Source organism: Aquarana catesbeiana, linkage group LG08 (genome assembly GCF_042186555.1).
Source record: "Aquarana catesbeiana isolate 2022-GZ linkage group LG08, ASM4218655v1, whole genome shotgun sequence".
Lineage (NCBI taxonomy): Eukaryota > Metazoa > Chordata > Amphibia > Anura > Ranidae > Aquarana > Aquarana catesbeiana.
Genome location: NC_133331.1, coordinates 290499764 through 290525193, shown reverse-complemented (window position 1 = coordinate 290525193; position 25430 = coordinate 290499764). Strand labels below are relative to the sequence as shown.

The 25430-nt window shown below is 48.5% G+C and overlaps 1 protein-coding gene across 1 annotated transcript in view; it reads left to right on the top strand.

Annotated features, from left to right (window-relative positions):
• LOC141106792 (uncharacterized) overlaps positions 1–19934 on the top strand; it is a 62431-nt gene extending 42497 nt beyond the window's left edge. The window contains exons 8-20 of the mRNA XM_073597720.1: positions 2586–2690; positions 2807–2904; positions 3020–3163; positions 3272–3421; positions 3526–3678; positions 3780–3912; positions 4802–6399; positions 14122–14176; positions 14293–14390; positions 14506–14649; positions 14770–14919; positions 15027–15159; positions 17491–19934. Coding sequence (XP_073453821.1) covers positions 2586–2690; positions 2807–2904; positions 3020–3163; positions 3272–3421; positions 3526–3678; positions 3780–3912; positions 4802–6399; positions 14122–14176; positions 14293–14390; positions 14506–14649; positions 14770–14919; positions 15027–15159; positions 17491–19172 — 4643 coding nt within the window. The 3' untranslated portion in view covers positions 19173–19934. The remainder of the gene's footprint in view (positions 1–2585; positions 2691–2806; positions 2905–3019; positions 3164–3271; positions 3422–3525; positions 3679–3779; positions 3913–4801; positions 6400–14121; positions 14177–14292; positions 14391–14505; positions 14650–14769; positions 14920–15026; positions 15160–17490) is intronic.
• Positions 19935–25430: the final 5496 nt, after the last annotated feature.

Here is a 25430-nt window from a genome sequence, read left to right as displayed (position 1 = left end):
GGTACTTCAGCCACCTCCCTCTCTGTCACTCTCCTCTTTCGAAGCACACTGCATTCGTCTTTTCACTCCAATTTTGCTAAGGATAGCTGTGATCTACAGGCCCCCTGGACCAGTATCAACCTTTCTTGATGACTTCTCTGCCTGGCTACCCTACTTTCTTTCCTCTGAAATCCCCACAATCATTCTCGGGGACTTCAACATCCCTATTAATACTAACACTCCTGCCACTTCCAAACTTCTCAGCTTAACATCCTCCTTTGACCTAAAGCAATGGATACACGCTCCTACTCACTCCGAAGGCAATACCCTTGACCTCGTTTTCTCTCACCTTCGCACTCCATGCAACCTCTCTAACTATCCATTGCCTCTCTATGATCACCACCTTATTAGTTTCACTCTCTCCCTTTCCTTCACCTCCTCTCCCTCCAACCACCTTAAAGTTACCCACAGAAACCTACGTCATCTCAACTCTTCTCTACTCTGCTATCAACAACCTCTACGACAAAATCTCACCCCTATCCTGCACCAACCTAGCCACTTCTGTCTACAATGCTTCACTTCTAGCCTCACTGGACTCACTGGCCCCCCTCACTACACACAGAATCAGGCCTCGACCCCTTCAACCTTGGCAAACAGATGATACTAGAAGTCTGAAAAAACGTAGTCATGCTCACGAGCGCCAGTGGTGTAAGACTAAGTCTCCGAGAGATTTCAACCAATATAAATCTGCCCTCCAAAAATACAATTCCAGCCTCCTCTCTGCCAAGCAGACCTATTTCATCACTCTCATTAACACCTTATCATCCCGTCCCCATCAACTCTTCTCTGCCTTCTACTCTCTACTTCGGCCTCCACCCGCCAACTCATTCACTGCCCAGGAGATCGCCAATCACTTCAAACAGAAGATTGATACAATTCGTGAGGAGATCTCTACTGTTCCGATACCTTGCTTCTAGATAAATACACTGTGCCTGGGTTGTGTTGGGAATTGGAGGCTACTGCTACAGGGGAGTCTGCAACCCGATCACAGCTAACAGATATACATACTCCACACTCCTCTCCTGTACATACTGCCCACTGTCATACCCTCCACACTCCTCTCCTGTACATACTGCCCACTGTCATACCCTCCACACTCCTCTCCTGTACATACTGCCCACTGTCATACCCTCCACACTCCTCTCCTGGACATACTGCCTGCTGTCATACCCTCCACACTCCTCTCCTGTACATACTGCCCACTGTAATACCCTCCACACTCCTCTCCTGTACATACCGCCCACTGTCATACCCTCCACACTCCTCTCCTGTACATACTGCCCCATCATCCCCTCCACACTCCTCTCCTGTACATACTGCCCACTGTCATATCCTCCACACCCCTCTCCTGTACATACTGCCCACTGTCATACCCTCCACACTCCTCTCCTGTACATACTGCCCACTGTTATACCCTCCACACTCCTCTCCTGTACATACTGCCCCATCATCCCCTCCACACTCCTCTCCTGTACATACTGCGCACTGTCATATCCTCCACACTCCTCTCCTGTACATACTGCCCACTGTCATACCCTCCACACTCCTCTCCTGTACATACTGCCCACTGTCATAACCTCCACACTCCTCTCCTGGACATACTGCCCGCTGTCATACCCTCCACACTCCTCTCCTGTACATACTGCCCACTGTCATACACTCCTCTCTTGGACATACTGCCCACTGTCATACCCTCCACACTCCTCTCCTGGACATACTGCCCGCTGTCATACCCTCCACACTCCTCTCCTGGACATACTGCCCGCTGTCATACCCTCCACACTCCTCTCCTGTACATACTGCCCCATCATCCCATCCACACTCCTCTCCTGTACATACCGCCCACTGTCATACCCTCCACACTCCTCTCCTGTACATACTGCCCACTATCATACCCTTCTCACTCCTCTCCTGTACATACTGCCCACTGTCATACCCTCCACACTCCTCTCCTGTACATACTGCTCACTGTCATATCCTCCACACTCCTCTCCTGTACATACTGCCCACTGTCATACCCTCCACACTCCTCTCCTGTACATACTGCCCACTGTCATACCCTCCACACTCCTCTCCTATACATACTGCCCACTGTCATACCCTCCACACTCCTCTCCTGTACATACTGCCCACTGTCATACCCTCCACACTCCTCTCCTGTACATACTGCCCACTGTCATACCCTCCACACTCCTCTCCTGCAGATTCAGATGTAAAGGGAAACTGGACTCAGATGTAAGGGAGAATCTTGTGATTAACTCCATATGATTAGAAATGTTATTTAATCACAAAAATATATTTATATAGTGTATTCTACATAAAAAATTGCTGCGCATTGCCTTGTACAGAGGTCATGAATTTAATGCACTACACAAAAAATACACTTTTTTGAAAAAAAATACTGCCCACTGTCATACCCTCCACACCCACACCACCTCCAAAATTGTTCAGGTTTGGCTTGACGAATTATCTTACGTCCTCTTCCTCCATGAGATTTACACCCAGTAACCCCTGTCATGTCCGTCTTCTTCCTCCATAGGCATAGTGACGTCTTTTACCTTCAGTAGATTATAATACAGTTGAAGTACTTCGAAAGAAAGACCTCTACAAGGACGTCATGATGGAGAATCAGCCGCCCCTCACATCACCGGGTAAGAGGAGACTTTATTGTAAAGGAGAGAGCAGTACGGAGGGTCCACCTAGATCCCCCATCATCTGATAAACACATAGAAACAATGTATTCAGTCAGTGTGTGTGTTTCCTACAGATGGATCCAGTAATGGGAACCCACCAGAGAGATGTCCCCGTCCTCTGTATTCCCGGGATTCCACACAGGAAGATCACACCATCCCACACCATCATCAGGTAGGTGGGACTGAGCAACTAGAACTCAAATAGAATTCTATGCTTTGAGATAATGTTCCTCTATGTCAACTCTTGTTTCCTTTTACAAATCTATTTTGTCATCTTTGGGGTTTAGGGTGAAGAACTGAAAGACATCAAAGTGGAGGTTAAAGTGGAAAAAGAAGAGAGGTTTTGGAATGAGCAGTCCATGGAAGAGGGAGGTCCTCTGAATACCCGGGATCCCACACAGGAAGATCACACCATCCCTCACCATCATCAGGTAGGTGGGACTCAGCATGAAGACCTAAATGATTCCAAGCTCTGACAGGACATTCTTTTATGTAATCTTTTAACAAGTATACTGTACTCTGTCATCTTTGGTGTTTAGGGTGAAGAACGGAAAGACATCAAAGTTGAGGTTAAAGAGGAAGGAGAAGAGAGGTTGGTGAGTGGAGATCAGCAGTCGTTGGAGGAGGAAGGTCCTCTGTATTCCCGGGATTCCACACAAGAAGATCACACTTATAAAGAGAATCATCAGGTAGATGGCTGGACTTGAAAATACTGCAATTCTCTGAGTAGATATTCTTCCATGTAATTTCTTGTTCTTTTTTCTAAATTCATTCCATCCTCTTTGGGGTTTAGGGTGAAGAACAAAAAGACGTAAAAGTTGAGGTTAAAGAGGAAGAAGAACAGACATTGGTGAGTGGAGATCAGCAGTCTTTGAAGGAGGAGAGAGGTCCTCTGTATTCCCGGGATTCCACCCAGGAAGATCACACCTATACAGAGAACGATCAGGTAGATGGGACTGGACTCGAAAATAATTCTCTGAGTAGACATTCTTCTATGTAATTTCTTGTTCTTTTTTCGAAATGTATTCTATCATCTTTGGGGTTTAGGGTGAAGAACGGAAAGACATCAAAGTTGAGGTTAAAGAGGAAGAAGAAGAGAGGTTGGTGAGTGGAGATCAGCAGTCTATGGAGGAGGGGGAGATGATGAAACAAGAAGAACCTTCTCTACATACGGACAAAAGTAAGTAACAAATACATACAGAAACAGTTTATATTTTTCTCTCCAAGGAGGAAAAAGGAAGCTGAGGACGCTGATGTAAAGGGGGGTCTGTGATGTAAAGGAGGCAGGGGGCTGTAATGTGAAGGCGGAGCTGAGGACACTGATATAAAGGGGGGCTATGATGTGAAATTGGCTGGGAACACCGATGTAACTGGGGGTGGGGGGGGAACGAACTATGGTGTGAAGTGGATTTGTCATGTGAAGGGGGTACTGAGGGCACTGATGTAAAGAGGGGGTTATGATGTGGAAGAGGGAACTGATTTAAAGGGTGGGGGTCTGTGATGTAAAGGGGATTGTGATGTGCAGGGTGGGGGACTGGGAACACTAATGCAAAGGGGGGGCTGAGGACACTAATGTAAAGGGGGGGCTATGATGTGAAAGGGGTTGAGGAAACTGATGTAAAGGGGGGCCAATGATGTGAATGGGGGGGCTGAGAACACTGATGTAAAGGGGGGGGGGACTATGGTGTAAAGGGGATTTGTGATGTAAAGGGGGGGCTGAGGACACTGATGTAAAGAGGGGACTGTGATGTAAAGGGGGCTAGTATGTGAAGGACAGGCTGAAGACACTCATGTAGAGGGGGGACTGTGACGTTAAAGGGGACTGTGATGTGATTCAGATCTCTGCTGGAAGAAAACTGTCTGTTTGGACCTCTGTGAACTTTATTTCACGACCCCCCACCGTGTATTGTATCCTCTATCTGGTTTGTATTCATAGTTTGGTGTAATGGTTGCACCCAATTCTATGCTGGAGCTCCGAGACTTCTTAGTGGTGGACCAACATATATGACTCCTGAATGTGAGACTCGAAAAATATTTTTAATTCTTCTTAAATATGTGTTTTATTACAGATGGACGCTTTCTTCTGAATTCCTCGGAAGGAGATCCAATTTTATCTCCAGATATCAAGGCAGAAGATGATGAGATCACACAATGTTCTTCAGGAGAAGATCCCATTACTCCAACCACACATCACAGACCTTACCATCTGGAGGGATCAATGGATTCTTCTAATCCTGAGGAACCTTCTGATAAATCCCATACTATGACTTCAGATGTCCATCTAAGATCAATGGATCCTTCTAATCCTGAGGAACCTTCTGATAAATCCCATACTATGACTTCAGATGTCTATCTAAGATCAATGGGTCCTTCTAATCCTGAGGAACCTTCTGATAAATCCCATACTATGACTTCAGATGTCCATCTAAGATCTCACAGTGCGGATCAACCAACCCATCCATCCAATCGCGAGGCGTCTCCTGTAGGTGATGGAGGTCACACAGGAGAGAGGTCATCTTTGGATTGCAAAAAATCTCACGCTAAAAACGGAGCACAATGGAGAAATCCCTCGGACGAGCGTCCTTTTTCATGTTCAGAGTGCGGGAAATGTTTCATTAGGATTGATCACCTTCATGCACATCAGAAAACTCACACGGGGGAGCGTCCTTTTTCATGTTCGCAATGTGGGAAATGTTTCAGTGGCAAAGGAACACTTAACAGACACCAGAGAATCCACACGGGGGAGCGTCCTTTTCCTTGTTCAGAGTGCGGGATATGTTTCACTCAGAAAATACAGCTTGATAAACACCAGAAGAGACACACAGGCGAGCGTCCTTTTTCATGCTCAGAGTGTGGGAAAAGTTTTCTTACGATACGCTACCTTCAGAAGCACCAGACAATTCACACGGGTGATCGTCCTTTTCCTTGTTCAGAGTGCGGGAAACGTTTTAGTGACAGAACAGGGCTAAATATACACCAGAGAAGTCACACGGGTGAGCGTCCTTTTTCGTGTACGGAGTGCGGGAAATGTTTCACTTCGCAACAAGGCCTAGTTAGACACCGCAGAGTTCATACCGGCGAGCGCCCTTATTCATGTTCAGAGTGCGGGAAATGTTTCATTAGGATTGGAAACCTTCGTTTACATCAGAAAACTCACACGGGTGAGCGTCCTTTTTCATGTTTAGAGTGCGGGAAATGTTTCATTGAGATTGGACACCTTCGTTTACATCAGAAAACTCACACGGGTGAGCGTCCTTTTTCATGTTCAGAGTGCGGGAAATGTTTCACTGACAAAGGAAAACTTAACAGACACCATAGAAGCCACACTGGGGAGCGTCCTTTTTCATGTTCAGAGTGCGGGAAATGTTTCACTTCGCAACAAGTCCTAGTTAGACACCACAGAGTTCATACCGGTGAGCGCCCTTATTCATGTTCAGAGTGCGGGAAATATTTCAGTCAGAAAGAACAGCGTGATGAACACCAGAGGAGACACACAGGCGAGCGTCCTTTTTCATGCTCAGAGTGTGGGAAACGTTTTTTTAGGCCACAGCACCTTCTTAAGCACCAGAGCATTCACACGGGTGAGCGTCCTTTTCCTTGTTCAGAGTGCGGGAAAAGCTTTGCAAACCAAATGACTCTAATCAGACATCAGAAAATTCACACCAAATGACGCTCTTGACCAGGGGTCTCCAAACCTTAAAGGAAGGGAGGAAAGATCCCTTGTGCCGCACATCCACGGAGTCCTATGGTGGTATGAGAGAGACAACCTCAGCCTGGGCTCCCACCAGGCCACACCCCTAACATGTTTCACTCCGCCCCTCAGAGCTTAGTCCTGGGGATCCAAGGGGCCAGTTTCCTGTCCTTCAGGCTTTGGGGGAGGCAGACTGTGACCAGTGAGAGTAGAAAATGTCCCATCATTGGTTTTATGGGATGAATAATGCCCTATTAATGGTGCCATTGGGTGGAATAGTGCCCCAAGGGCCAGAAAAAGGCAAGCAAAGGGCCACGGTTTTGGAGACCACTGCTCTTGACAGCTGTGTGGTGGCATCTAACAGGAGAAGACATGCAATACATAGGACAACTGTGGTATGGAGTAAAAAATCTGGCTGAGTTTCTTACTGGCTTCTTGGAGATCTCGGTGATGAGCTCCAAGTGCTGAAATTCCTGTTCCCTCCCACATTGGGGTGTCCCCATGTCTATTATTCCATTCTCTAATATGTCCAGTAGAAAGAAGGGCCAGATAAAGCCAAGCAAAGGGCCACTTTCGGCCCCTGGGCCGCAGTTTGGAGACCACTGCTCTTGACAACCATATGGTGGCATTTAACAGGAGAAGACGTTCAAATACATGGGACAACTGTGGTATGGAGTAAAAAAATCGACCCCAAGGGCCAGATAAAGGCAAGCAAAGGGCCACAGTTTTGGAGACCACTTCTCTTGACAGCTGTGTGGTGGCATTTAACAGGAGAAGACATTCAATACATAGGACAACTGTGGTATGGAGTAAAAAATCTGGCGTAGTTTCTTACTGGCTTCTTGGAGACCTCGGTGATGAGCTTCAAGTGCTGAAATTCCTGTTCCTACCCATATTGGGTTGTCCTCATGTCTTTTACTCCATTCAGTACAATGTCCAGTAGAAAGAAGTTCCAGTAGGAAGAGGAGGCAAGGCTTGGCAGCGGGAACGGGATGGCCGCCTGAAGCCTCAGTTGCGCTCCGCCCAGAGACTTCGAACAACGGTTCAGCGCCCTCGTCCATCTCATCTTACTCCTGCTGGGAGATTACAGGGCCGAGGACCATTGAGGACCACAAGAAAATCAAACCCCCCCCCTCGGAACCCTACAGGCCCAGGCCTTCACAAGGTGGCATCGGACACGCTTTTTAAAGCGCTATGAATCCCAATCAAAGCTCCTATCGCTAAATAAAATGGTTTCCTTTACAGTCCTGTTCACAAGTTGTGTTTTGTTTTTATTCAAGATTTGTTTCATTGTCTAATAATCAAATATTCCAGTTTTTGTAAAATAAACCAGAAAAATCTAGGCTCTTTGATGTTCTTTTCTGAGTCCATTTCTTCTTAGAAGTTGTAGCACCCTACTAGTTAGGTTGCACGGTAAATCTCATTTTGGGCTCCTTCCGTAATCAAGGGAGCAGAGATTGTTTGATTTGGTCTGCTCAAGATTTCCCAGGCTGGGAGTTTGATTAGTTCCCCCTGCCTCTAGAACAGGGGTCTCCAAACTTTTGGAGCAATGGGCCCATTTACTGTCCTTCGGGCGTTAGGGGGCAAGACTGTGGCCAGTGGGAGCAGAAAATGCCTAGGCAACAGTGAATGAAAATGATGCCCCACCATTGGTGTCAGTTGGAGGAGTAGTGCCCCAGGGGCCAAATAAAGGCAAGCAAAAGGCCACCTTTGGAGACACCTGCTCTAGAAGAAACTTCTAGAGCAGGGGTCTTCAAACTTTCTAACCAAAGGGCCAGTTTACTGCTCTTCAGTCTTTTAAGGGGGCTGAACAGGGGCCAGTGGGAGAAGAAAATATCCTGGTATCAGTGGGAATATGTGGGATAGGTGTTCTATCCTCGGTGTTAGGGGGAGGAACAGTGCCCCATCATTGGTGATAGTGGGAGGTATAGTGCCCCAAGGGCCAGATAAAGGTAAGCAAAGGGCCACATCCAGCCCCCGAGCCGCAGTGCTCTAAACAAGCAGTGCTGACTTGGCCCCACACTCACATAGATGGCACCATAGCACTAACCAGTTGTAACACATGGCCAGGTATGGCAATACACGGAGGAACGAAATGGACAATCATGACTATACAAAGACAGCTGTTCCAATACACGAGCAACAAACAACCAATAGTGGCAATACCTAGGCAAGAACATGAAGGAACAATAACTGGAGCCCGGTCTACTATCTTTTGTATTCTACTGGATGAAGAAATGATCTTCAAGATGAGTTTCATTGAATATTAATCAGATATTCCTGTCTTGTAAAATAAACCAGAAAGTTCTACACTCTTCGACATTATTTTCTGAGTCCATTTCTTCTTAGAAGTTGTAGCACCCTACTAGTCAGATTGCTCTGTAAATTTCGTTTTTGGCTCCTTCTGTAATTGAGGGAGCAGAGATTGTTTGATTTGGTCTGCTCAGGATTTCATAGGCTGAGAGTTTGATTGGTTCCCTCTGCCTCTAGAAGAAGCTTCTAGAGCAGGGGTCTCCAAACTTTCTAACCAAAAGGCCAATTTACTGGTTTTTAAACTTTGAGGGGGTCGAACAGTGGCCAGTGGGAGTAGAAAATGTCCTGGTGGATGTTCTATCCTTGGTGTGTTACGTGGAGGAATGGTGCCCCATCCTTGGTGTTGGTGGAAGGAATAGTGCCCCATCTTTGGTGTCAGTGGGAGAAATAGTGTCCCATTATTGGTGTACATGGGAGGAATAGTTCCCCATCATTTTATTTTTTATTGTCTGGATTTGACGTGAGGTGTATTCTGTGTGTGTAATTATCAAAGTAACCGGATAGAAGAATGGACCACGAGGTAAAGGGCAGAAATGAAGGAACAGAACATAGACTGCAGTATTTATATTCAACACAAGGTGGTGAGCTCAGGTATTGTCAGTGGAAGCAAAAACAGGAAGTGATGTCAGGTACTGACAGGAAGTGATGTAAGAATAGAAACAGGAAGTCCTGGGTGAGAGGTGAGTTGGCAGGAAGTAGAGAGGGGACATTGCTGGAACTGGCAGCAGAGGTAATAAGATATTATTTTCTATTTACATCCAGACTCAGGTTTCCACCAGTCCGTGTCTTGAATCATGTGCCTGGGTTTTGTACTGCTTGAAACCCAGGCACATTACTAAGTCCAGACCAGGGACAGACCGTTTGGGCGGGGGGGGGCATTAGCATACTTGTCACTGTAGAGACAGCAGCAGTGTCCTTGCTTCTAGATAAATACACTGTGCCAGCTGACAGATATACATACTCCACACTCCTCCTGTACATACCGCCTACTGTCATACCCTCCACTCTCCTCTCCTGTACATACTGCCCACTGTCATACCCTCCACTCTCCTCTCCTGTACATACTGCCCACTGTCATACCCTCCACACTCCTCTCCTGTACATACTGCCCACTATCATGCCCACCACACTCCTCTCCTGTACATACTGCCCACTGTCATCCCCTCCACACTCCTCTCCTGTACATTCTGCCCACTGTCATACCATCCACACTCCTCTCCTGTACATACTGCCCACTGTCATACCCTTCACACTCCTCTCCTGTACATACTGCCCACCGTTATACCCTCCACACTCCTCCTCCTGTACATACTGCCCACTGTCATACCCTCCACACTCCTCTCCTGTACATACTGCCTACTGTCATACCCTCCACACGCCCGCCTCCTCCTGTACATACTGCCCACTGTCATACCCTCCACACTCCTCTCCTGTACATACTGCCCACTGTCATACCCTTCACACTCCTCTCCTGTGCATACTGCCCACTGTCATACCCTTCACAGTCCTCTCCTGTACATACAGCCCACTGTCATACCCTCCACACTCCTCTCCTGTACATACCACCCACTGTCATACCCTTCACACTCCTCCTCCTGTACATACTGCCCACTGTCATACTCTCCATACTCCTCTCCTGTACATACTGCCCACTGTCATACCCTCCACACTCCTCCTCCTGTACATACTGCCCACTGTCATCCCCTCCACACTCCTCCTCCTGTACATACTGCCCACTGTCATACCCTCCACACTCCTCTCCTGTACATACCGCCCACTGTCATACCCTCCACACTCCTCCTCCTGTACATACTGCCCACTGTCATACCCTCCAAACTCCTCCTCCTGTACATACTGCCCACTGTCATACCCTCCACACTCCTCTCCTGTACACACTGCCCACTGTGATACCCTCAACACTCCTCTCCTGTACATACTGCCCACTGTCATACCCTCCACACTTCTTTCCTGTACATACTGCCTACTGTCATACCCTCCACACGCCTCCTCCTGTACATACTGCCCACTGTCATACCCTCCACACTCCTTTCCTGTGCATGCTGCCTACTGTCATACCCTCCACACGCCCGCCTCCTCCTGTACATACTGCCCACTGTCATACCCTCCACACTCCTCTCCTGTACTACTGCCCAAGGTCATACCCTCCACAGTCCTCTCCTGTACATACAGCCCACTGTCATACCCTCCACACTCCTCTCCTGTACATACAGCCCACTGTCATACCCTTCACACTCCTCCTCCTGTAAATACTGCCCACTGTCATACCCTCCACACTCCTCCTCCTGTAAATACTGCCCACTGTCATACTCTCCATACTCCTCTCCTGTACATACTGCCCACTGTCATACCCTCCACACTCCTCCTCCTGTACATTCTGCCCACTGTCATACCCTCCACACGCCTCCTCCTGTACATACTGCCCACTGTCATACCCTTCACACTCCTCTCCTGTACATACCGCCCACTGTCATCCCCTCCACACTCCTCTCCTGTAAATATTGCCCACTGTCATACCCTCCACACTCCTCCTCCTGTAAATACTGCCCACTGTCATACTCTCCATACTCCTCTCCTGTACATTCTGCCCACTGTCATACCCTCCACACTCCTCTCCTGTACATACTGCCCACTGTCATACCCTCCACACTCCTCCTCCTGTAAATACTGCCCACTGTCATACTCTCCATACTCCTCTCCTGTACATACTGCCCACTGTCATACCCTCCACACTCCTCCTCCTGTACATTCTGCCCACTGTCATACCCTCCACACGCCTCCTCCTGTACATACTGCCCACTGTCATACCCTCCACACTCCTCTCCTATACATACTGCCCACTGTCATACCCTCCACACTCCTCTCCTGTACATACTGCCCACTGTCATACCCTCCACACTCCTCCTCCTGTAAATACTGCCCACTGTCATACCCTCCACACTCCTCCTCCTGTAAATACTGCCCACTGTCATACTCTCCATACTCCTCTCCTGTACATACTGCCCACTGTCATACCCTCCACACTCCTCCTCCTGTACATACTGCCCACTGTCATACCCTCCACACGCCTCCTCCTGTACATACTGCCCACTGTCATACCCTCCACACTCCTCTCCTGTACATACTGCCCACTGTCATACCCTTCACACTCCTCTCCTGTACATACTGCCCACTGTCATACCCTCCATACTCCTCTCAAGTACATACTGCCCACTGTCATACCCTCCATACTCCTCTCCTGTACATACTGCCCACTGACATACCCTCCACACTCCTCTCCTGTACATACCGCCCACTGTCATACCCTCCACACTCCTCTCCTGTACATACAGCCCACTGTCATACCCTTCACACTCCTCCTCCTGTACATACTGCCCACTGTCATACTCTCCATACTCCTCTCCTGTACATACTGCCCACTGTCATACCCTCCACAGTCCTCTCCTGTACATACAGCCCACTGTCATACCCTCCACACTCCTCTCCTGTACATACAGCCCACTGTCATACCCTTCACACTCCTCCTCCTGTACATACTGCCCACTGTCATACTCTCCATACTCCTCTCCTGTACATACTGCCCACTGTCATACCCTCCACACTCCTCCTCCTGTACATTCTGCCCACTGTCATACCCTCCACACTCCTCTCCTGTACATACTGCCCACTGTCATACCCTCCACACTCCTCCTCCTGTAAATACTGCCCACTGTCATACTCTCCATACTCCTCTCCTGTACATACTGCCCACTGTCATACCCTCCACACTCCTCCTCCTGTACATTCTGCCCACTGTCATACCCTCCACACGCCTCCTCCTGTACATACTGCCCACATTCATACCCTTCACACTCCTCTCCTGTACATACTGCCCACTGTCATACCCTCCATACTCCTCTCAAGTACATACTGCCCACTGTCATACCCTCCATACTCCTCTCCTGTACATACTGCCCACTGTCATACCCTCCACACTCCTCCTCCTGTACATACTGCCCACTGTCATACCCTCCACACTCCTCTCCTGTACATACTGCCCACTGTAATACCCTCCATACTCCTCTCCTGTGCATACTGCCCACTGTCATACCCTCCACACTCCTCTCCTGTACATACCGTCTACTGTCATACCCTCCACACTCCTCTCCTGTACATACCGCCTACTGTCATACCCTCCACACTCCTCTCCTGTACATACTGCCCACTGTCATACCCTCCACACTCCTCTCCTGTACATACCGCCTACTGTCATACCCTCCACACTCCTCTCCTGTACATACTGCCCACTGTCATACCCTCCACACTCCTCCTCCTGTACATACTGCCCACTGTCATACCCTCCACACTCCTCTCCTGTACATACTGCCCACTGTCATACCCCCCACACTCCTCCTCCTGTACATACTGCCCACTGTCATACCCTCTACACTCCTCCTCCTGTACATACTGCCCATTGTCATACCCTCCACACTCCTCCTCCTGTACATACTGCCCACTGTCATACCCTCCACACTCCTCTCCTGTACATACTGCCCACTGTCATACCCACCATACCCCTTCTCCTGTACATACTGCCCACTGTCATACCCTCCACACTCCTTTCCTGTACATACTGCCTACTGTCATACCCTCCACACGCCTCCTCCTGTACATACTGCCCACTGTCATACCCTCCACACTCCTCTCCTTTACATACTGCCCACTGTCATACCCTCCAAACCCCTCTCCTGTACATACTGCCCACTGTCATACCCTCCACACTCCTCTCCTGTACATACTGCCCACTGTCATACCCTCCACACTCCTCTCCTGTACATACCGCCCACTGTCATACCCTCCACACTCCTCTCCTGTACATACTGCCCACTGTCATACCCTCCACACTCCTCTCCTGTACATACCGCCCACTGTCATACCCTCCACACTCTTCCTCCTGTACATACTGCTCACTGTCATACCCTCCACACTCCTCTCCTGCAGATTCAGATGTAAAGGGAAACTGTGGCCTCAGATGTAAGGGGAACTCTGACTCTGATGTAAAGGGGGACTCTTGTGATTAACTCCATATGATTAGAAATGTTCTTTAATCACAAAAATATATGTATAGTGTGTTCTACATAAAAAAATGCTGTGCATTGCCTTGTACAGAGGTCATGAATTTAATGTACTATAAAAAAAATACAAAATTGTTTGGGTTTTGGCTTGACGAAAAGGTTGCAACCCTAATCCAGACCCCTCCTCCTCATTATGTCCTCTTCTTCCATGAGATTTACACCCAGTAACCCCCTGTCATGTCCGTCTTCTTCCTCCATAGGCACTGTGACGTCTTTTACCTCCAGTAGATTATAATACAGTTGAAGTATTTAGAAAGACCTCTACAAGGACGTCATGATGGAGAATCAGCCGCCCCTCACATCACCGGGTAAGAGGAGACTTTATTGTAAAGGAGAGAGCAGTACGGAGGCTCCACCTAGATCCCCCATCATCTGATAAACACATAGAAACAATGTATTCAGTCAGTGTGTGTGTTTCCTACAGATGGATCCAGTAATGGGAACCCACCAGAGAGATGTCCCTATCCTCTGTATTCCTGGGATTCCACACAGGAAGGTCACACCATCCCCCACCATCATCAGGTAGGTGGGACTGAGCAACTAGAACGCAAATAGAATTCAATGCTTTGAGATAATCTTCCTCTATGTCAACTCTTGCTTTCTTTTACAAATCTATTCTGTCATGTTTGGGGTTTAGGGTGAAGAACTGAAAGACATCAAAGTGGAGGTTAAAGTGGAAAAAGAAGAGAGGTTTTGGGATGAGCAGTCCATGGAGGAGGGAGGTCCTCTGAATACCCGGGATCCCACACAGGAAGATCACACCATCCCTCACCATCATCAGGTAGGTGGGACGGAGCATGTAGACCTAAATAATGATTCCAAGCTGTGACAGAACCTTCTTTTATGTAATCTCTTTTTCCTTTTAACAAGTACACTGTACTCTGTCATCTTTGGGGTTTAGGGTGAAGAACGGAAAGACATCGAAGTTAAGGTTAAAGAGGAAGGAGAAGAGAGGTTGGTGAGTGGAGATCAGCAGTCGTTGGAGGAGAGAGGTCCTCTGTATTCCCGGGATTCCACACAAGAAGATCACACTTATAAAGAGAATCATAAGGTAGATGATACTGGACTTGAAAATACTGCAATTCTCTGAGTAGACATTCTTCAATGTCATTTCTTGTTCTTTTTTTCTAAATTCATTCCATCATCTTTGGGGTTTAGGGTGTAGAACTGAAAGACATCAAAGTTGAGGTTAAAGAGGAAGAAGAAGAGAGGTTGGTGAGTGGAGATCAGCAGTCTATGGAGGAGGGGAATATGATTAAACAAGAAGAACCTTCTCTACATACGGACAAAAGTAAGTAACAAATACATACAGAAGCAGTTTTATATTTTTCACTCCAAGGGAGTAAAAGGAAGCACAGTCCTAAACTTACAGCAGATCCCAAGGATTTCTAGTAGAGCTTGGTCCAATTTCCTCCAACAAGGAAACAAGAATAATTTTTTCCTACAAATATAATTTATTTTGTGTTCAGAAACACATCCAGTTATCCCCATTCTCACAGTTCCAATGCCATCAACGCCCTAAAACCCTGTTACCCAGTGTAGTTTGCAGGGATCGTTAAATGGCGGACCGCGGTCCGCACCTGGACCAAGTGACAGTCCAGTCCTGTCTGGACCACGGTTTTTGCTATTTAGCAGCTCTCCCGTCCGGCTGCCATTGTCCTCTTCGCACAGAGAGTGGGAGTCTTTTCAAATTAACAATCAGGTACAGGTAATTACCCGCTTGTTATTATAGTAAGTTGGGCACCTCCCGCCCTCCGTCCAGACCTGCCCCATCTCCCGCTCCCTGCTCTGTTGCAAGGAGGACAATGGGATGGAAGACCCAGGAGAGGACATCCAGGTTGATGAGTACCTCTGCTGTGTTAAGGTAGGACTGTGCAGGGGAGGCTGTAATTGAAAGGAGGGTTGTAAATGCAGGGGGGTCTCATGATGGGGGGGCTGTGATTACAAGGGGGTCTGTAATGTAAAAGGGGGACTGTGATATATAAGGGAGAAAAGAGGGAGCTGTGATTGCAGGGGGAATTGTGATTAGGGGGGGGGGCTGTAATTTAAGGTGTACCCTGATGCAAGGGGTCTGTGATGTGAAGGGTAACTGAGGACACTGTGGGACTGTGATGTGAAGGGGGGTCTGTGATGTAAGGGCTCATTCACACCAGAACGCGATTCCGTGCGCATTTCCTCACTGCGTTCAAAACGCTGCGGGTGTCAATATATTCCTAACGACACCCCAAATACAGGTCACAAACGCAGCGTGTTTACCTGCACCGGATCGCATGGTACCACCATACCATACCATTTGGGGAAGTGCATTTATGAAATGTAGTGTATGCATTACTTCTTGTACGATTCAGTATGATTTCAGTCCGTTTAAATGAATGAGCTAAAAATCGCACCATGCTGATTGAGGTGTGAATCTGCCCTCTAGGGGGGCCGAGGGCACTGATGTAAAAGGGGGCAGAGGACACTGATGTAAAGGGGGGCCAAGGACACTGATGTAAAGGGGGGGCCGAGGACACGGATGTAAAGGGGGGGCCGAGGACACTGATGTAAAGGGGGGGCCGAGGACACTGATGTAAAGGGGGGGCCGAGGACACTGATGTAAAGGGGGGGCCGAGGACACGGATGTAAAGGGGGGGCCGAGGACACTGATGTAAAGGGGGGCCGAGGACACTGATGTAAAGGGGGGGCCGAGGACACTGATGTAAAGGGGGGGCCGAGGACACTGATGTAAAGGGGGGGCCGAGGACACTGATGTAAAGGGGGGGCCGAGGACACTGATGTAAAGGGGGGGCGAGGACAGTGATGTAAAGGGGGGGGCCGAGGACAGTGATGTAAAGGGGGGGCCGAGCATACTGATGTAAAGGGGGGGCAGAGGACACTGGTGTAAAGGGGGGGCCGAGGACACTGGTGTAAAGGGGGGGCCGAGGACACTGATGTAAAGGGGGGGCGAGGACACTGATGTAAAGGGGGGCCGAGGACACTGATCTAAAGGGGGGACTGTGATGTAAGGGGAGAGGGGGCTATAATGTGAAGGGGGGGCTGAGAACACTTATATAAAGGGGGGCTATGATGTGGAAGGGGGGAAGAGGGATCTGATTTAAAGGGTGGGGGGTCTGTGATGTAAAGGGGATTGTGATGTGAAGGGGGGGCTGAGGACACTAATGTAAAGGGGGGCTATGATGTGAAAGGGGCTGAGGACACTGATGTAAAGGGGGTGCTGGGGACACTGATATAAGGGGGGGGGGCAATGGTATGAAGGGGGGGCTGAGGACACTAATGTAAAGAGGGACTATGATGTGAAAGGGACTGAGGACACTGATGTAAAGGGGGGGGGACTATGGTGTAAAGGAGATTTGTGATGTGAAGGGGGGACTACTGAGGACACTGATGTAAAGAGGGGACCGTGGGAAGAAAACTGTCTGATTGGACCTCTGTGAACTTTATTTCACGACCCCCCCATGTATTGTATCCTCTATCTGGTTTGTATTCATAGTTGGTGTAATTATTGCACCCAATTCCATGCTGGAGCTCCGAGACTTCTTAGTGGTGGACCAACATATATGACTCCTGAATGTGAGACTCGAAAAATATTTTTAATTCTTATTCAATATGTGTTTTCTTACAGATGGACGCTTTCTTCTGAATTCCTCAGAGGGAGATTCAATTTTTTCTCCAGATTTGAAGGCAGAAGATGATGAGATCACACAATGTTCTCCAGGAGAAGATCCCATTACTCCAACCGCACATCACAGACCTTACCATCTGGAGGGATCAATGGATCCTTCTAATCCTGAGGAACCTTCTGATCAATCCCATACTATGACTTCAGATGTCCATCCAAGATCAATGGGTCCTTCTAATCCTGAGGAACCTTCTGATAAATCCCATACTATGACTTCAGATGTCCATCTAAGATCAATGGATCCTTCTAATCCTGAGGAACCTTCTGATCAATCCCATACTATGACTTCAGATGTCCATCTGAGATATCACAGAGCGGATCATCCATCCAATCCCGAGGAGTCTTCGTTAGGTGATGGAGGCCACACAGGAGAGCCTTCATTGTCAACTTTGGATTGCAAAAAATCTCACACTAAAAACGGAGCACAATGGAGAAATCCCTCGGACGAGCGTCCTTATTCATGCTCCGAGTGTGGGAAAAGTTTTCTTAGGATACAGCACCTTCATAGGCACCAGGGAATTCACACAGGTGAGCGTCCCTTTCCTTGTTCAGAGTGCGGGAAAAGTTTTACTGACAGAACAGGGCTTCGTATACACCAGAGAAGTCACACGGGTGAGCGTCCTTTTTCATGTTCAGAGTGCGGGAAATGTTTCTTTAGGATTGGACACCTTCATATACATCAGAAAATTCACACGGGTGAGCGTCCTTTTCCATGTTCGCAATGTGGGAAATGTTTCACTGCCAAAGGAATACTTAACAGACACCAGAGAATCCACACAGGGGAGCGTCCTTTTTCATGTTCTGAGTGCGGGAAAGGTTTTATTCAGAATCGGGAACTTCTCAAACACCAGAGAAGTCACACAAGCGAGTATCCTTTTTTATGTTCGGAGTGCGGGAAATGTTGCACTTCGCTACGAGCCCTTGTTAGACACCGCAGAGTTCATACCAGTGAGCGCCCTTATTCATGTTCAGAGTGCGGGAAATGTTTCACTCAGAAAGGAGAGCTTGATGAGCACCAGAGAAGACACACAGGCGAGCGTCCTTTTTCATGCTCAGAGTGCGGGAAAAGTTTTCTTAGGATACGCTACCTTCATTCGCACCAGAGAATTCACACGGGCGAGCGTCCTTTTCATTGTTCAGAGTGCGGGAAACGTTTTACTCAGAAACAGAACCTTGTTTCACATCTGAAATTTCACAAGGGCGAGCGTCCTTTCTCATGTACAGAGTGCGGGAAATGTTTCACCCTGAAAGGATCCCTTCTTAAACACCAGAGAGTTCACACAGGTGAGCGCCCTTTTCCATGCTCAGAGTGTGGGAAAAGTTTCACTCACAAAAGAGAGCTTGATGAACACCAGAGAAGACACACAGGCGAGCGTCCTTTTCCTTGTACGGAGTGTGGGAAAAGTTTTTTTAGGATACAGCACCTTCATTCGCACGAGAGAATTCACACGGGCGAGCGTCCTTTTCCATGTTCAGAGTGCGGGAAAAGTTTTGTTAGGTTACAGCACCTTCATAGGCACCAGAAAATTCACACGGCCGAGCGTCCTTTTCCATGTTCAGAGTGCGGGAAAAGCTTTGCAAACCAAATGCATCTAATCCGACATCAGAAAATTCACACCAAATGATGCTCTTGACCAGGGGTCTCCAAACCTTCTAAGCAAGGGGCCAGTTTATGGTCCTTCAGGATTTGGGGGGGGCCGGACTGTGACCAGTGAGAGCAGAAAATGGTCCATCATTGGATTTAATGGGATGAATAATGCCCTATTTATGGTGTCATTGGGAGGAATAGTGCCCCAAGGGCCAGATAAAGGCAAGTAAAGGGCCACATCTGGTCCCTTGGCCGCAGTTTGGAGACCACTGCTCTTGACAGCTGTATGGTGGCATTTAACAGGAGAAGACGTTCAATACATGGGACAACTGTGGTATGAAGTAAATCATCTCTTACTGGCCTCTTGTGTTTCTTGGAGACCTCGGTGATGAGCTCCAAGTGCTGAGATTCCTGTTCCCGGCCACATCGGGTTGTCCTCATGTCTATTACTCCATTCTGTACAATGTCCAGTAGAAAGAAGTTCCAGTAGGAAGAGGAGGCAAGGCTTGGCAGCGGAACGGGATGGCCTCCTGAAGCCTGAGTTGCGCTCCACCCAGAGACTTCAAACAACGCTTCAGCGCCCTCGTCCATCTCATCTTACTCCTGCTGGGAGATTCCATGGAGGACCACAAGAAAACCAAAGTTCCAGAAACCCTGCTGGCCCAGGCCTTCAGAATGTGGCATCGGACACACTTTTTAAAGCGCTCTGAATGCCATTCAAAGCCCCTGTCACTAAATAAAATGGTTTCCTTACAGTCCTGTTCACAAGTTGTGTTTTTGTTTTGATTCAAAATTTGTTTCATTGTCTAATAATCAAATATTCCAGTTTTTGTAAAATAAACAAGAAAGTTCTACACTCTTCGATGTTCTTTTCTGAGTCCATTTGTTCTTAGAAGTTGTAGCACCCTACTAGTCAGGTTGCACGGTAGAAGATACTCTGGACAGCAGTATACAGGCGGTCCCCAGGTTACAAATAAGATAGGGACTGTAGGTTTGTTCTTAAGTTGAATGTGTTTGTAATTTTGGAACAGGTACATTTTTTAAGTGTAGCTCCAGCCAAAAAATCTATTTTTAAGCTTTTTGGATAACATAGGGAAGGGATTTAATCACCCCTGTAACGTTTGTTTTGCTGTCTGTGCCCCTGTTCAGAAGATTTCACCTCACTTTCTGTCCCAATGACAATTGGATTTTGAAAATTTGGGGTTTTTAGGGAAACAAGAATTGGTGATAAAGCATCAGTGGAGACACCTGTTTCCCATATTAACTCTTACAGGAGAGAATTTCCCTTCCTAAGAGTAGATTTCCTCTCACTTCCTGTTGTCTCCCTCCGTTTGTAAGTAGGAGTCATTTGTAAGTCGGATGTTTGAAAGTAGGGGACCGCCTGTATAAACTATACGGCCTTCCCTATATACTCTGCAGAAATTTGGGCCTTAGGTGTTGGTGGTACCAGAACACTGTAAGCCCTCACAGTTACTCTTGGTAGGTGCTGGAACGGGCCCTGCTCTGAAATATTAGATCAAGAATTGTAATTACATGCCCCTGTTGAACAGGGGCAGAAAAATTGGGCCTTCGGTGGTAGTGGTGGTGCCACAACACTGTAAGCCCTCACAGTTACTCTTGGTGGGTGCAGGAACGGGCCCTGCTGTGAAATATTAGATCAAAAATTGTAATTACACGCCCCTGTTAAACACTGTAACCCCTCACAGATTCTGTTGAGCGCAGGAACGAGCCCTGCTGTCAAATATTAGATCAAAAATTGTAATTACTTGCCCCTGTTAAACAGGGGCAGGAAAATTGGGCCTTAGGCGACGGTGGTGGTGCCACAACACTGCAACCCTCACAGATACTCTAGTTGAGCGCAGGAACGAGCCCTGCTGCAAAATATTACAGCAGAAATTGTAATTACACGCCCCTGTTAAACAGGGGCAGGAAAATTGGGCTTTAGGCACTGGTGCTGGTGCCCAGAACCAAAAATGTTTTTAGAAGCTAACATTGGGGAGGAATAGGATAGTCACTCAGCATAACAGGATAGTCACTCAGCATCAGCATAGGCAGTCTTCAAGGGATCTCACATTCAGAAAAAAATGTATTGGTTACATCTGCATCAGGTGCTTGTAGCTGGTGATCCAAGACTGATTCATTATTATGAAGATGAGGCGATCAACCGAGTCTGTGGACAGGCGCACTCTTTCATCGGTTACAAAGCCTCCAGCAGCACTGAATGTGCGTTCAGATAGAACGCTGGATTCAGGACAGGCCAGTAGCTCAATTGCATACTGTTCAAGCTCTGGCCAGTGATCCATCCTCAAGACCCAGTAACCCAGTGGATTTTCGTCGGAAAGGTCTCCAAGTCTGATCTTGCCCCTAAGTATTCCTGCACTATATAAATCAGACGCTGGCGATGGTTGCTGGAACAGATCAGACCTTGGGGCTGCGGACTAAAAAATTGTCTGAACCCATCGGTCAGACGGCCTCCTTCTCCACCGCTCCTTCTGTGACTGACCGAAGCCTCAGCAACACGTTGTCCAGGAGGACCAGGAAATTGTAACCTCCCAGGCTCTGGAAACGCTTTGCACAAACCTTTCTGCAAGGCCTCCCGAAGATGTTTCATCCTCTTCTCCCTCTGCAAAGGCTGGATAAGTTCCGCAACCTTACCCTTGTAACGTGGAGCAAGAAGGGTTGCCAGCCAGTACTGATCCCTCTCCTTGATACCACGAATCCAAGGGTCCTTTCACAGGCTTTGCAGGATCAGGGAGGCCATGCAACGTAGGTTTGTTGAGGCATTCGGTCTGCAGTCCTCTGGGTCACTAAGGATGACATGATCCGCAGCCAACTCCTCCCAGCCACGTACAAGTCCATGGGTTTCTGGGGACTGAAAACGATCCCTTGAAGACTGCTGCTGCTGTTGAGTGCTAGGCTTCACCTCCATGCTGACACAATCCTCATCTTCCTCCTCCTCTTCCTGTGTGATAGGCGGGCCTGCAGGAATACTGTCTGGATAAAGGGGGCCTTGAGAGGTAAGGAAGTCTTCCTCTTCCTCCCTCTGTTCTGCCTCAAGTGCCCTGTTCATTATTCCACGCAGCGTGTGCTCCAACAGGAAGACAAGAGGGACAGTATCACTGATGCGTGCACTGTCACTGCTCACCATCCTCGTGGCCCCCTCAAATGGTGACAGGACAGTGCATGCATCCTTGATCATTAGCCACTGGCGTGGTGAAAAAAAGCCAAGCTCTCCTGACCCTGTCCTGGTGCCATACTCGCACAGGTACTCATTAATGGCCCTCTGCTGCGTGTGCAGCCGCTGCAGCATTGCCAACGTTGAGTTCCACCTGGTGGGCATGTCACAGATGAGGCGGTTCTTTGGGAGGTTGCATTCCTTTTGTAGGTCAGCCAGCCGAGCACTGGCATTATATGACAGGCAGAAATGCCCACAGACTTTCCTGGCCTGCCTCAGGAGGTCCTGTAAGCCCGGGTACCTGCACAAGAACCGCTGCACCACCAAATTAAGGACGTGAGCCAAACAGGGAACATGGGTCAAGTGTCCCTGTCGGAGGGCGGAGAGGAGGTTGGTGCCACTGTTGCAAACCGACAATTCCTGGCTGAAGCTGGCATGGCGTCGGCCACCTCTGAACCTGTCCCTGCAGAGCTGCCAGAATCTCTGCCCCAGTGTGGCTCCTGTCCCCTAAGCAGACCAACTCAAGCACCGCATGGCATCTTTTTGCCTGAGTGCTTGATTGGCCCCTAGAACGCCTACGGAGCACTGCTGGTTCCGAGGACAAATCTGCACAGGAAGAGGCCATAGAGGAAGAAGAAGAGGAAGGGGTGGAGGAGAGAGGTGTGGCAGAATCACCACTACCAGCATTTTGGAGGCGTGGTGGCGGAACAAGCTCCAACATTACTGCACCCTGTCCTGCATCCTTCCCAGCTGCCAGCAGAGTTACCCAGTGCGCCGTCAAAGAAAGGTAACGTCCCTGTCCATGCCTGCTGGACCATGAGTCAGCGGTAATATGCACCTTACCGCTGACCGCCCTGTCCAACGAGGCCAAGACAATGCCTTCCACATGCCAGTAGGGAGCCGGAATAGCCTTCCGAGAAAAAAAATGGCGTTTGGGAACCTGCCACTGAGGTTCCACAAATTCTCGAAAGGGGGCAGAGTCTCCCAGCTGAAAAGGCAGCAGTTGGAGTGCTAGCAATTTAGCCAAACTAGCATTCAGCCGCTGAGCATGTGGATGGCTGGGACTGAATTTCTTTCGATGGTTTAGCAACTGGGGTAGGGAAATTTGCCTGCTACAATTGGATTTAGGTGTACCGCTAGCAGATTTTCCGCAAGTGCTTGGGACACCTAATTCTACTCTGAGAGGACTGATGGTATAGTGGGGTTGGAGATCCCAGCTGATGAGGAGCAAGGAGAGGTCCGCCTTGTTCTTTGGTGTGGGTCTTTTAAGTACTTTTGCCAATGGACTGCATGGGAGCTCGACATATGTCTGGTCAAGCATGTGGTGCCCAAGCGGCTGCTGTTTTGGTCACGCTTGATACGCTTCAGACATATGTTGCAAACAGCAATGGTGCGATCTTCTGCACACGTCTCAAAAAAGTCCCACACCAAAGAACTTTTGAAAAAACTTGCTGAGTCAGCAGCGCCCTGCACATGCGGAGCTCTGCGGTGTGATGCAGTCGGTTGGCTGTTCTTAAGCTGGCCCCTGGAGGGCATCCTGCCTCGTTGGAGATGTGCCTCCTCCTCCTCATCACCCCCTCCCTCCTTGTCACTGGAGCAAACCTGGCAGTATGCTGCAGCTGGGGGAACATGACTGCCAATTTCTTGTCCTTCTTGGGCACCCCCTCTCTCTGGGCTCACGTTATTGCCTTCATCCTCAACCTGGGTACCATCATCAGAGCCTTCAAAATGCTGCGCATCCTCCTGCAGCATGTACCTGACACTGTGGTCGAACAGTTCGGGGGACTCCTCAGGACATGATGGTGGGGCTAAGGAAAGAGTGACTGATGCCATTGAGCCGATGGAATAGGCCGCTTTGGCAGCTGCATTGGCTGCCAAACTTGTCTTAGCCTGGTTGACAGAGGATGAGGAGGATGAGGACGGCTTTGTGATCCATTCTACCAACTCTTCTGCATGTTGTGGCTCAACACGGCCAGCTGTCGAAAAAAAGGACAAGCGTGCCCCACGGCCACGTGCTGAGGATACACCGTGTCCATGACCAGCACTGTTGGCTGTAGACACAGAGCCTGCTTGCCCTCTTTTAGTGGCCTGTGAGTGTCTGTCTCTCCTTGGTGGCCTTCCAGACATTGGATTAACAAAACACCGCCTGAAGTTTACTAGAAAAATTACACCAGGAATGGCCTTTAGTCAGGTATAGGCTTGGCTAGAATAGAATGCAGTGTATAAATATGTAGGAGACTGTATATATATATCTTTATGCACTGCAGCTAACTGAATCACCTGCCTGCCTGAAGTAGATTAGAAACAGTACACCAGGAACAGACTGCCTGCTCAATCTAACGCCAGCAACACACTACACAGGGCCGACATGCAGGCGGCCTTATATAGTGTGGGGCGTGGACTTAACCCCCTGAGCCATAATTGGCCAAAGGCACCCTGCCTTTGGCCAATTATGGCTCTCTAATTCGGGGTACTTTGTCGCAGTAAGTGGGCTTACCACTATATGACCATATAGTGTGACCAAACCCCCGTATTTTTTTGAATATGTTCAGGTGTTTTTAACTAGCCTTGCAGGAAATGTCATTCTTGAATGTGTGCGCTGTAATCTGTTTTGTACTGTTTGTTGGTCTTATAGCAGCACCATCTTGAATTTAAACGCATTTTAGGGTGTGCCCCCCAAATATGTTTTTGTGCCTGCTCAATCTAACGCCAGCAACACACTACACAGGGCCGACGTGCAGGCGGCCTTATATAGTGTGGGGCGTGAACTTAACCCCCTGAGCCATAATTGGCCAAAGGCACCCTGCCTTTGGCCAATTATGGCTCTCTTTGCTGACGGCGCTGTGATTGACCAAAGCATGCGGGTCATAGTGCATGCTTGGCCAATCATCAGCCAGCAATGCACTGCGATAACGCAGTGAATTATGGGGCGTGACGCACTGCTCAAATTTGGAGCGAACGCCCCATAATGTTCGACATTCGTCAAACGATCGAACAGCCGATGTTCGAGTCAAACTCATGTTCGACTCGAACAGAAAGCTCATCCCTATTGGTGTACATGGGAGGAATAGTTCCCCATCATTTTAATTTTATATTTGTCTGGATTTGCTGTGAGGTGTA